General features: G+C 43.7%; 1 protein-coding gene across 1 annotated transcript in view; it reads left to right on the plus strand.

Moving 5' to 3' along the window:
- The window catches only part of ITK (IL2 inducible T cell kinase), a 62,945-nt gene that overhangs the window by 17,891 nt on the left and 31,913 nt on the right, over positions 1-13,141 (plus strand). The window contains exons 2-5 of the mRNA XM_081500457.1: positions 2,473-2,577; positions 3,994-4,075; positions 6,345-6,473; positions 11,129-11,169. Of these exons, the coding sequence (XP_081356583.1) occupies positions 2,473-2,577; positions 3,994-4,075; positions 6,345-6,473; positions 11,129-11,169 (357 nt within the window). The remainder of the gene's footprint in view (positions 1-2,472; positions 2,578-3,993; positions 4,076-6,344; positions 6,474-11,128; positions 11,170-13,141) is intronic.

Here is a 13,141-nt window from a genome sequence, read left to right on the forward strand (position 1 = left end):
AACAACTCAAACTTATCCAGGAGGTTTCTACCCCAGGGTTTTTTACGCTTGCTGTTTATTCTACTTTGTGCTCAGTCTTGCACATCTGGCTCCTTCTTCTCACATCCGGCTCCTTTTTCAATTTTCTGGTCTCTTTTCAAATGCCCTCTCTTCAGTAAGGCCTGTGTGACTACCAACTGATCATGTCAACCTATCCTATTCTCCATAGAGCACTTTATATTGTCTACCTTCCTGACCAGACTAGAGCTCCATGAGAAAGTCTACTGCTTTCATCTCTCTGCTTCCTGCACTCAGAACAGCCCTGGTTCAGAGCTGGCAAGAAATATTCCTCAATAGCTAAATGCACAAGCCTTAAGTCTGATTGAGACTATTTAAGCTGTGTTCCAACATGGCGCTCTTTGTTCATATCATCCTAATTGTGCACCTGTTGCAGACTAGCCACTGTGACAGATTTGAGGGATACCGTAACTGATGTCTTGGTCTCTGCCCTCAGGAATGCAGGACTCGGTAGGTTCCAGGGAGCAAAATGTCTCTAGACAGAGTTGTCATGTTACTGCCATGAGCCTTCTATTGCATTTCACTATGTACACTACTAAGGAAATAACCCAACAGAGGTTAAAAACCAAGATAACCTCAAAGCTCAGACTCCTTGTTTACCACCTGTAGCTGCAGATGGTTGTTGAAAAGGCAGCTCTCTTGTGCTCTTCTGCTTTTGAAAACAGATTAACCATTCTGAAGACTATAATTCTGGGCAGGATCAGGACATGTATTTAGCTGTGGAAGACACTAAAGTTTGGGAAGTTTGAGAAGATAGCTTGGCTCCAAAGGGCATATGTTTTCAGAGGTTTTTAAGGGAAGACTGATCTCTTAATACATCCTGAGATTACTAAAGCACACTGAAGACCATTATGTGGAGGAGATGTCATTTTTCTTTATTTATATTCCATAAATATGTATGGGAAAGACATATACATTCCAAATGGTTAACCTTGGCTACCTCAGAGTTGTGGAGAAGGGTAGAATGCTAAGATACTAGAAATAATTTTATCACATGCCTCCATATCGCTTCATTTGTTACAATGAACATGTGTAGGTTTTGTACTTTCAAAAAATAAAGTTTCCAGAAAGAAAACGTTTTAGAAAGAAATTCCATAAAACTTCCCTGTATTTGATAGGGGGTACTTCTCACACCTTGACTTTTTTCATCTCAGTTCTGTGCCTCAGCTACTAAAGCAAAGGCCAGTCACCAAGCTTGGTATCAAAAAGTGGTAAGTAAAGCCTGGGCTCATTTCTGGAGAATCTGATGGTGTCCTAGCTCCCCACATACCCAGCAAGTGCCCTCATATATCACCGCTCTTTTGCCATACTTAGGACTTCTTTAGCCTCTTTCACTGGGAGGGTATCCTTATTGAGAGGAGCCATCATAAGCCGGGTAATTAGTTTACCTGCTCCTACCTTAGTCTGCAATCATTACTTCAAGGGTAGACATAATTATCTTCACTTCTCAGATGTGGAAACTGAAGTTCAGGAAAGTTTGATGCATGTCCCAAGGTCACAGAGATGGCTGGAGGCAGAGCCTGACTTTGTCCCTAGCCCTTTCCAATCTTGTGCCCAATTCACCACCATTCGTGCTACCTCTTTCTTGAGGATAAGCTATCGTGAAGTGTTTTTCAACTTGTTCCATAACTGAACTAAACTCTATTCTCAACAGAAGCCTAATTCCAGGCACCTGTGAAGGGCTCCTGCCCACCAGGAGCTTTCCCCTAACTAGCCTGCCATGGAGCCTGCTGGTCTACCAATCTAACATCTCCTGGGATCCAAAGACAAGGACCTTTAGAAATCGGTAACATGTAACATCATTGTATGTCACAAAGACCATTAGGTGAATTAGTTATCAATGAATACATCTAGTAAGCTCCCAAGGAGATGAAACCTGGGGCCAGTATAACTGGATGAGATAGTAACAGAGCAGAGTCAGGAATGTCCTACAGTGGTCTCACTGTGGGACCGTGGATAACCAAGGGACATAGAGAAGGCAGATGTAGAAAAGAAAGGTGCCACTAAAAGTATTTGTCACCAAGCAGGTCAGGCCTGAGCTCACTTGCTGTGCTAATAAGGCCATGGATAGGCACAAAGCAGAAAAAACTGGCACATGTGGGGTCTGCACTACCCATTCTAGCCAAAAGTTCTGCAAATGCTGCTATTGGTCACAAGTTCACTGAGATATAAGACCCAGCAGCTCAATGAACAGAGGTGCATCACTTCATCAAGAAGATGATTCAAATAACATGTTCTCCCAGGAGTCTGCCTCAGAGTGTCCTTCTAAGGCACCAAGGGCCAAGAAGGAGCTTCTGGATATTTGCAGGGTTGGTTTATGATGGATCTTATCTAGTAATGGATTTCTAGAAGCCACCTGGACAAAAATATTGTCTTCCTTCTTCCTCAAATGGAATGTGTTTTTCCTCCCCACAGAAAAAGCGCACTTTGAAGGGTTCCATCGAACTCTCCCGAATCAAATGTGTCGAGATTGTGAAAAGTGACATTATCATCCCATGTCACTATAAATATCCATTTCAGGTAAGTCCATCAAGCCAGGGGTCTAGTTCTCCATTCCTTCGATGATAGTTGAAATGCTCAGTCACTGAACAAGAAGGTGTCAAAGAGATGACTTAGACCACACCCAGAAGAAATCTGCTGTGTTCTTTCAATGACACATTCATTCAACAAAGATTAATTACAAAATTTTGAAAAAGTTGTCATCCCTCATTTCCCTTTCCCTCATGTCTTCCCTACCTCAAGGAAAGTCCTAATTACTCTATTCCTAGAGGGAGGAAAAAAAATAATCAAGAGCCCCAAGCTTAACATTCTGTAAGCGCAGTTTACTTATAATTTCGGACAATAGATTACACTCCTTGGTTATAAATTGATTGGAAGTTCAGGAATAAAAAGACTCAGATTTTATAATCTGAGATTTATCTGGAGTTGTGCTGTCCAATACAGTAGCCACTAGCCACCTGTGAATGCTTACATTTAAATGTAAATTAATTCAAATTGCACAATATTAATCAGCTCTGAGTCACACTAAGCCACAGTGAATGAATAAACATTTCACATCTTCAATAGCCACGGGCTAGTGGCTAATTTATTGGACAGCCAAGATTTTAAATTTCCATCACTGCAGAAAGTTCTATTGAGAAGAGCTGATGAAGAGTATCTTTAGTCTTTAGGTCATGACATTGTCTAAATCTTGTTACCACTCTTGATATTTACGGTTCTGAAAGAGTGGATATCTTCTTGCACATCCTGGGGTACCATTCATGTTTGTCAATCTGAAGAGTAAATATTTTATTTTTAATGTGGCATAGGAAAGAACTTTTTTCCTACTAGAAAAGTGACCTCCACACTTTGGAATTTTTAGTATTGAAAGTAAAAGGAGTAACATGTATTTTTCCCATCACTGAAACTCCAATTACTAATGCATGCATGAAAAACAACCTGGTGAAATCCAAAGATCTGTTGTATAGTTAATAGTACTGTACCAATGTCAATTTCCTGGTTTTAAAGACATATTTTGTTATGTTAAGATACTATCATTGAAGAAATGTGGGTGAAAAGTATATAGGAACTCTGTACTATCTTTGGAAATTCCTGAATCACTTATTTCAAAATAAGTTTAAAGAAATCTCAGTTATATATTTATCATCTAATATCTTACTCTTTCATATGCCAGAATTTTTTAATCATTGAAAAATTAATGCGAGAAATATCTGCCTAGTTAAGTGGGGAACTCTTTTCTCCAGCTGTTTTAACGTAGTGATGGCTTATCTGCACAGCATTCAAACATCTAGCTAAAAAGGGCACCAGATCACCCAGATGTTTGCCTTTTTGACGACAGCCTGAGACCCCACTCTCAGCCCAGTAACCCAGAGGGGCCGCTGTCAGTCATCCACCTCTGACTTCACTGCTCACCCTGAACTCTCTGTGTGTCTCTAGGTTGTTCACGACAACTACCTCCTGTATGTGTTTGCTCCAGACCGCGAGAGCCGGCAGCGCTGGGTGCTGGCCCTCAAAGAAGGTAATTAACCTCCATGTGACTGAATCTCTGAGACCTCTAGATCCTCGAGAAGGCTTGAGTACCACGATCAAATAAAGGGCAGCTGATGGTCAAATATTTCTTCCTTTTGGTGTTGGTGGGGACTCCCAAAGTTTCAACTTGGGTAACAACCAGTACAGTATGGGATCAGGCAAACCCTGCTAGCTACCTGTTTTTGTAAGGCTCTTAGATAAGGATGTTTTTAATATTTTTTAATGGTTCTATTTTAAAGGGTTATGTAAGTACCTCCACAAGGTATCAGTTGTGTCTCCTGATGAGCAAAATCCAAACTATTTACTGCTGGGCCCTTTAAGAACATGTCTACTGACTCCTTGTGTTGAATGAAGAACAAGAGCATGGGCCCTCCAGCTAGAGGACCTGGGCTTGAGTCCTGGCTCTGCCACTCACTAGCCATGTGTGTTCAGGCAGCTCAACTGCTCTATGCTTCAGTTTCCCCATCTATTTTTAACAAGGAGAGGAGGAGGGAATAATAATGATAGTATCTCCTTCCGTGTATTATGCAAAGTAAAATAAGTCAGACAGAGAAAGGAAAATGCTGTATGTTCTCATTTACATGAGTAATCTAAAACATAAAACAAATGAATATCACAAAACAGAAACAGACTCACAGACACAGAGAGCAAACTAGCAGTTTCCAAAGGAGAGAGGGGTGGGAGGAGGGGCAAAATAGATGAAGGGGATGAGAAGGTACAAAATACCAGCCATAAAATAAGTAAGTCACAGGAATGTAATGTACAGCACAAGGAATATAGTCACTATTTTATGATTTTCTATGTACGTGATCTATAAAAATTTGAATCACTATGTTGTGTATCTGAAACTAATATTGTAAGTCAGCTATATTTTAATAAATAATTTTTTTAAAAAAAGCACCTGCCTCCAGAGCTGCTAAGAGTAAGTCTCTTGGAATTGGCCAGGTCCATAGTCAGCACCCAACAAATGTCAACAAGTCTTAAAGGTTTTCAGATCATTGTAAGGGTACTTCTTAGGGCTCAGCTTCTCAACAGCATAATCAGAGCCAGCACAGTATTTATGTACATGAGATGTGGAATCAGGCTGCTAAAGAAAAAGCTCTAGCTCTGCCAATAATTAGTGTGTGACCTTGGGCAAATTCCTTGACTTTTCAGTATCTCCATTTCCTTACCTGACTAGTAACAGATAGTCATAGGGTTATTGTGAGAATTAAAATAGCTGGTTGTTGTTGTCCAGTTGCTAAGTTGTCTCTGACTCTTTGCAACCCCATGGACTGCACCTCACCAGTTTCCTCTGTCCTCCACTATCTCCTGGAGTTTGCTCAAATTCATGTCCATTGAGTCAGTGATGCTAGGATGTGGCAGACACTTGGAATCATACCCAAAGAAAGTATTCAGTCTGTATTACAATCATTGTCATTTAGCCTGAAGGCCCGGATTTGCAGGAAAAATAGTCTCAAATATTAATCTAAGTAGCTACAGAGACTGACAGTAGGCAAGCCATCTGAAATCATGGGACCCAAAATGCCCTTATCTGAAAAATGAGAATACAAGTCTTATCTTCTTCCAAGATTGTTGTGAGTCTCAAATGGAAAGTGCCAGATAAACTGAGAAGTGCTCTCAAGTTTAACATTCATGGGCACAGAACAAACACCAACAACGTACAAAGTAATCAAAAGGGCCTCCACTACTCTCACTGGCCACTCTCCCTGTGAAGGGATTTTACTCACAGGATGTTAGAGCTGAAAGAGGCATTTGAGATAACTTTTCAGTTTTTTATACTTTTTTTTTTCATCAGGAAAGCCTCTTTCCTCCTGTACCAAAATTTGACTTTAAAGCCACAAATCTAGAAAGGATAAAAGCAAAGTTGCTATAGGTAGAGATGGGAGAGATGGAGTGGTGAGAATCACATCCACTCAGCCTTCCCTGAGTTCCATAAAGCATTTTTGTGGGGCCCCGAGACCCCATTTAACAATCCCATGGCACAGTGGGAACTGGGAATCAAATGAGGATTTTGCTCAACCCAAAGACACACAACTAACCAAAGGCACAGCTGGATAAGAATCCAGATCTGCTGATGCCTAAATTCAATATACATGCTTCTATGTGCCCAGGAAAAAAGCCACTTTTTCTGGCTACTCTAGGTAATACTCATGCAAGCTCACACAACAGGGTCCAATCTCAAGGAATTGTAAAGTTGGTGGCTCTTGAGTGACTGACCTGAAAATAACTCTTCTGCTGGTGCCAACTCCTTTCAGAAACCAGGAATAACAACAGTTTGATGCCCAAGTATCACCCTAATTTCTGGATGGATGGGAGATGGCGGTGCTGTGCTCAGATGGAGAAGCTTGCAGTGGGCTGTGCCCAGTACGATCCCACCAAAAATGGTAAGCGACTATGAATTCCCTTTCTTCTTTGTATAATGACTGATCGCTATTCTAGTAGGAAGTAAAGGTTCTTTGCTTCCCATCACCAGGGGTGTCCAGGATTGAATGCAAAATTTCACATTTTCAAAATTTTCAGAACAGTCATCTGCCTCTAACAGCAGTCTGTTGGTGTTTTTTCATCTGGAGTGTGTGTGTACGTGTGTGTGTGCACTCAGACATGTCCAACTCTTTGCAATCCTAAGGACTATAGCCCACCAGGCTCCTCTGTCCATGGGATTTTCCAGGCAAGAATACTGGAGGGGGTTGCCATTTCCTTCTCCAGGAGATCTTCCTGACCCAGGGATCAAACCTGTGTCTCCTACTAACCTGCATTGGCAGGCAGATATTTTATCACTGAGCCACTGGGGAAGCCTACACCTTGAGGCTGATGTCTTTATAACTCCTTGCTACTTAAAGTGTGGTTCTTAGACCAGCAGCATCATCATCACCTGGAAGCTGGTTACAATGCAAATTCTAGGCCCCCTCATAGGTCTGTTGGATCAGAATTTGTATTTTAACAATATCTGTGTGCACAGTTAAGTTTGAGAAGCACTGCTACACCTTCAAGTTAGGAAATTTGAAAGGCACAATCTACTTAAATCTGAAGTTGTAGAGACAGCCTTAAAGATATAGAGAGATACACAATATTATCTATTAGAGTAGCATCATATCACACATGTGTTTATAACACAAGTTGAATTCTACACACTTGGAGGGGGAAGAAAGTGAAACCAAAAATCTGCTTAATTACAGTGTGGCTTCTCCCCACCTCTACTTACTTGCCCTTGAACTCCACAGTCTCAGAGAGAAGGAGGCCACAGCCTAAATGCAAAGTGGAACCAAAGGATGTTATTCTTTGGCCTTTGAAGTCAAAGACCTAGGTCCTAGGGATCAGCGTTCGAATCATTTTTAATTTATGTAATGAATTTGGAGGGGGCGCTTCCCAGATAGCTCAGTGGTAAAGAATCCGCTTGCCAATGCAGGAGATGCGGGTTCAGTCCCTGGGTCAGGAGATCCCATGAAGACAGGAATAGCAACCCACTCTAGTATTCCTTCCTGGAAGATCCCATGGATAGAGGAGCCTGGCGGGCTCCAGTCCACAGGTCACAAAGAGTTGGACATGACTGAGTGACTGAGTATGCATGCATGATGACTTTGGGCCCTGAACCCCCAGTGAAGGGCAACTCCATTCTGATGCACATTTACATACATTACACTCCCACTTCTCACAACCATCTAGGGTAGATGGTGTGATGTTGAAGAAAGAGGAGGCTTGAGCACTTCAGTACCCTCGAGGTTACACAATGAGGAAGTGTGCCGCAGAGACACGGTTGACTAGGAATGACGGATCATACGGATTATTTTCTTCCATCGCCCTGTCCTCTCAGCCTCTCTTACCCTACTTAACTTTTCTCATCTGTCAGTTTCTTTTTTGCACTAAAACCCAGTACCTCAGATTGACAGCCCAAGGCGGATGTGCTAAATGTAACATGTGGCTGGGTTTTCTGCGGCTTCCTGAGTTGCAGCCCCTCTTAGTGCCACTTTAAAAACCACTACTTCTCACCCTCCATCTTGGGAGAGAAAGTTCACAGTTACCAGTCCCTTGGCCCAGAAAAGCATTTTCCTAGTTTTAGAGGTCAATGATTCCCTATATTAGCTCTTTGGACCATACAAAAGCCATTTTCTAATGAAAAAGAAATAGGTTTTGTGTGGGTGGAATCAACTACAAGGACAGGATGGCATGGGCTTGCCAGTGACTGAAAGCTCTTTCCAAAGTCAAAGTTGTCTCCAAATTCCTGCTAGAAACTTATTGTAGGCCCTTGGATGGGTCACTTGGCTAACAACGACCGTGATGTCCTCATCACTAAAATGGAAGGGGAAATTTTAGGGGTCTTAAGATGAAATATTCTCTAAACCCCTTTCTAATTCTGAAATCCTTTGAATCTGTTTCCATTTTGCAATTTTCTCCATGCATATAGTGGCTATTCCTAGGGACACAGTATTCCCCTCCACTGGGTGGTACACACATGATAGAGGTGTGAAGAACATCTGAATGGCTCACTGGGACAGGGTTGGTCATGCTAAGCTCCTCCCCAAATGAAGCCAGGGTCTAACCACTGCACAGTCACTCTGCTGATGGTCCTGCTTTTGCAGGACCTACTGCCATCTCCTCATCTGAGTCTATTCTTATTCTCCCTTCTTCTGGTTTGGTTTAAGTAACCTCATGCACCATAGTTTTGATAGACTTGAGAGCAGTTTTCAAGAAGCAAGGCGTATAGAATTCCCAGTGTTGGGCACACATACAATGAGGGTCTAAGAGGACAGGGCTTTGGAATAAAAAAGAAAAAACAAAAAAACACCTGGTGTGAGTTCCAGCCCTTCAGTATCCTTGCTCTGTGATTTCATATTTGTTACTTAAATTTCTGAGTCTCTTGGCCAGTTTTCTCATCTGTAAAATGGGAATGATGATAATAAGTAGTTACTTTCTGAGGTTGTTGGGAGATTCAGTGGGGTTGGGGAAAGCTCTTAGCACAGCTGCTGGCACTTAGTGGGCTCTCTGTAAATGGTAACTGTGTCTGCTAGTCATTGTTTTTGTGGAAAGAAGAGGAATCTGAAGCTGAGATAGTATGTGTGTGTCTGCCTGGGAAGTAACAGAGGTCACTGAATTTAAAATGGGTTCTGTTATATCAACCCACAGGCTTCCCAGGTGGCTCAGTGGGTAAAGAATCTGCCTGCAATGAAAGAGATACAGGAGATGCAGGTTTGATTGCTGAGTCAGGAAAATCCCCTGGAGAAGGCAACAGCAACCCACTCCAGTACTCTTGCCTGGTGAATCTGATGGATGGAGGAGCCTGGCAGGCTATAGTCCATGGGGTTGCAACAGAGTAGGACATGACTGAAGTGACTTAGCAAATACTCAACAGTAGCACCCACTTATGCAGCCAGAACTAACCCCACGTACAAGTTTCACCACATACAAACTTCACACAGAAGGGAAGGAAGAAAGGTAAGAGCAAGACCAGAGGAAGAAGAGATCAGGCACAGAATACTCAGGGCTGGAAAGCATTCAAGACCACCCAGCTTGTATGTGTTGGAGTTGGGGTTAAGGTAACTGGTTCTTGGCACCAAGTTGAGTGCTGTAATGGAACCATGTTTCCCATTATGTATGTATGTTTCCTTTTTCTAAGTTAATTGCACATCTAATACCCCATCCTGCCCTTGATTATGGAGAAGACAATGGCAACCCACTCCAGTACTCTTGCCTGGAAAATCCCATGGACAGAGGAGTCTGGTAGGCTGCAGTCCATGGGGTCGCTAAGGGTCGGACACAACTGATCAACTTCAGTTTCACTTTTCACTTTCATGCATTGGAGAAGGAAATGGCAACCCACTCCAGTGTTCTTGCCTGGAGAATCCCAGGGATGGGGGAGCCTGGTGGGCTGCCATCTATGGGGTCGCACAGAGTCGGACGTGACTGAAGCGATTTAGCAGCAGCAGCAGCCCTTGATTAAGGTGTCAGCACAGGGTCTGGGCTCCAGTGTCAATGTATGAATCTCTTCTCACCACATCCCAGACACGGCTGCCCAGTTCCAAGTCAACCCCCTGCAGAGATACGGTGCTCACCACCTGTTGATGCCACCCACCCCCTGCTTATCTCTAATTGTTCAAGAAGTCTTTGAACCAAGCAGAAGGCTAGGCACTGCCTCCTTGAACCACACAGACACACAGTTCAGTCCATTGATTCCACACTGGGCCTTTTTAGTGCCTTAAACCAGGGGTTCCTAACCTCTGAGATCTAATGCCTGATGATCTGAGGTGGAGCTGATGTAATAACAATAGAAATACAGTGCACAATTAATATAATGCACTTGAATCATCCGGAAGCCATCCCTTCCCCCACCCAACTCCCTAGGTTCGCGGAAAAATTGTCTTCCATGAAACGAATCTCTAGTGCCAAAAATGCTGGGGACTTCTGCCTTAAAGGAGAAATCCTGAGAGACACAGATGAAGAGATAAAAGGAAACAGACAGGGAAAGGGAAAGAAAGAAGAAAGGAGAGAGGAGGAAAGAAGGAAGAGACTGCAGAGGAAGACAGGGAGACATGGAGACACAAAGACATAAATGGAGAGAGGTGTTGGGGTGTTGTCTGGAGGAGTCGGAAAGAACAAATACTCAGAGCCTTAAGATAACAGCCCTCTCAAAAGCAGCACGACGACCTCTCACCTCATCCACCCTGTCTCCAAGCCCACAGGGGCATCAGGAGGCCAGTGAGTCATGGTCCCCCTGAGTCACCAGTTCCAAGTCCTGGTTCAGCAGGTGGACGTGCCTTTGTGGAGGCTCCATGCCTCTGGGAAAGGACATACACTGAGACCTGGGGAACCCCTCTGCACTAGGCTTTTCCTGGGGTACGGGAAGAGGGGCTTCTGGAAGTCTCTGGTGTCTCCTGGAAAATGAGATGAGGAACATGCAGGCTGAAAGAGATAAAACTCAGACCCTGTGTCTCATCCTTTCCTCCTGCTGTTCTCTTTGGGGCCCCTTTTCTCTGAAAGCCGCTCATCTCCAGCTGGGCACATTCGGTTTCATGCTCATTTTCTTTTTCTGTTTTTCTTGTTTCAGCTTCAAAGAAGCCTCTTCCTCCTACTCCTGAAGACAACAGAGTGAGTGAAAGCACAAGGTCTGGGCGCGGGGAGGCGGGGGCCCAGGGCACCTCAAGCTGCTGCTCTGGCGTCGTCCTGCTTGGGTTTCCCATCTGCTCAGGTTTCTCAACCCTGACCTCGTTGTGATGCAGCTGAACTCAACACTGTGGGTTTCTTGGGCCCAGCTTGTCTCCTGGGTGGGTCCGGGTAAAAGGACCATTCAGCTGCCAAAATCTTCACTCTGCCGCCTTCACTCAGCAAACACTTCTCGGTATCATACTGTGCATCCAAGTACCTTGACTAGGTTGGGGCCTAATAACAGCTCACAGCCACATAAAATGGTGTATTTACTCCACCCTTTGACAGACAAGCATTTTGGAAGCGTACACCTGAGAACACTTCAAATTCTTCAAAGCAGGTCCACACTTTTACTAGTTATTTCAAAACTCACTATCTGTTCTGGCCACTTCAGAGGGTTATAGTTTTATTCTCATGTGAAAGCTTGGGAAAGCAAGTCCCACAAGAGGTTATCCCAAGGCCATTCGGTAACTTAGTATCCAAGCTAGTAGGCTAGAGGTTTCCTGGTGTGGTGGTCTTTAACTCAAGTGGTTGTTCCCAAAAGTGTGGTCCCTGGACCAACAGCATCAGCATCAGCATCACCGGGGAGCTAGTTAGAAATGCAAAGTCTCAGAACTCCTTCCCCCTCAGCCCAACCTCACCACCCCATCAGACCTCTGACATGCAAAACTTTAGGGAAAGGGACCAGTGATCTGCATTTTAATAAACCTCAAGATGATTCTAAGGCATGCTGGAGTTTGAGAAACACTGGTCTAATATACTGACTTGCAAGACTTAAGTGATATCAAGTCAATTCTCAGGAAGCTATTTAGTCTAAAAGACAAAACAAAACAAACCAAAAAACAGGAGAAAAAGCAATCTTAGCCCTCACTTTATGGTAATACCAATGCCAATATCCACATTTGAGTAACTGGTCTTTATTCCAGAACATACTGATTCTGCTCCCTCATGCTTCTTCCTGAAGGATGAGCCCTGCTTTTTTTTCCAGCCAATATGGTGACATTTCAAACACTGGCAGCTTTCCCATAAGAGAAGTTCTACATCACTCAAAACTGGGTTGACTTTTAGATTTGTTGTCAGCCCTCTCTCACACAACAAGAAAGAAGTGTATTTAAAATGCCGCAGAAAATGGGCTCTTTTCCATTTCACTTCATTCATCTTCTAAAGACCATTTCACCATCACCTGTGAAAATATGGTTTGGAATCCCACTGCCCTGGCTTGTGGGTGGTTCCAAGAGTCCCACCTAAACCCACACCTCTGTACCTTAGGCTGCCTTGCTCCTGTCTGGTTTTTCACTATTAGTGAAGGTGAAAGTCAGAAAACAGGGCCTATCTACCGCCCCTTGGACACCACCACTTGGCTTCTCAGATTTCTTGGAGGAACAGCTTTAGGACACCAACCACAGGGCTGTTGGAATCACAGTTTCAGTTTCAGTCACACATCTAAATCCACAGCAACATTTATCTTGAATTACTTGAAATCACTTCTCCCATCACCTTCATGTTCTGTTCTAGACTAAGGGATTGCATCTTGAGTTGGCATCTATAGAGGCTATACTTTTAATGTGATCTGAGGAACAGGCCTGATGCTTAGTGTGAAAGAGTCTATGGACTGGGGACAGTTCTCCAGAGGGTGGAGGGTGGCTATTATTGGTCAGGATAGAAACCATCCATGATCAGAGTAATTGAGAACTCCAGCCCTCTCTAGCCTGTGGGTGCAGATGAGGTTATGTTTCACTCTTGGTCCCCCCACGTACACAAGAACTCAGCCCTTCTTTGAGGCCTGTCCCCGTCAACCCAGAAGGACTTCCCAAGGGGCCACCCAGACACACATCTGCCTACGCCCTGGCTTTCTTGTTAAGGCACACTACCCCTGCCACTCCCACCTGGGAGGGTCCAGTCTCAGCTGGGCGGA

Source organism: Giraffa tippelskirchi, chromosome 6, assembly GCF_054371585.1.
Source record: "Giraffa tippelskirchi isolate mGirTip1 chromosome 6, T2T-mGirTip1v1.2.pri, whole genome shotgun sequence".
Taxonomy (NCBI): domain Eukaryota; kingdom Metazoa; phylum Chordata; class Mammalia; order Artiodactyla; family Giraffidae; genus Giraffa; species Giraffa tippelskirchi.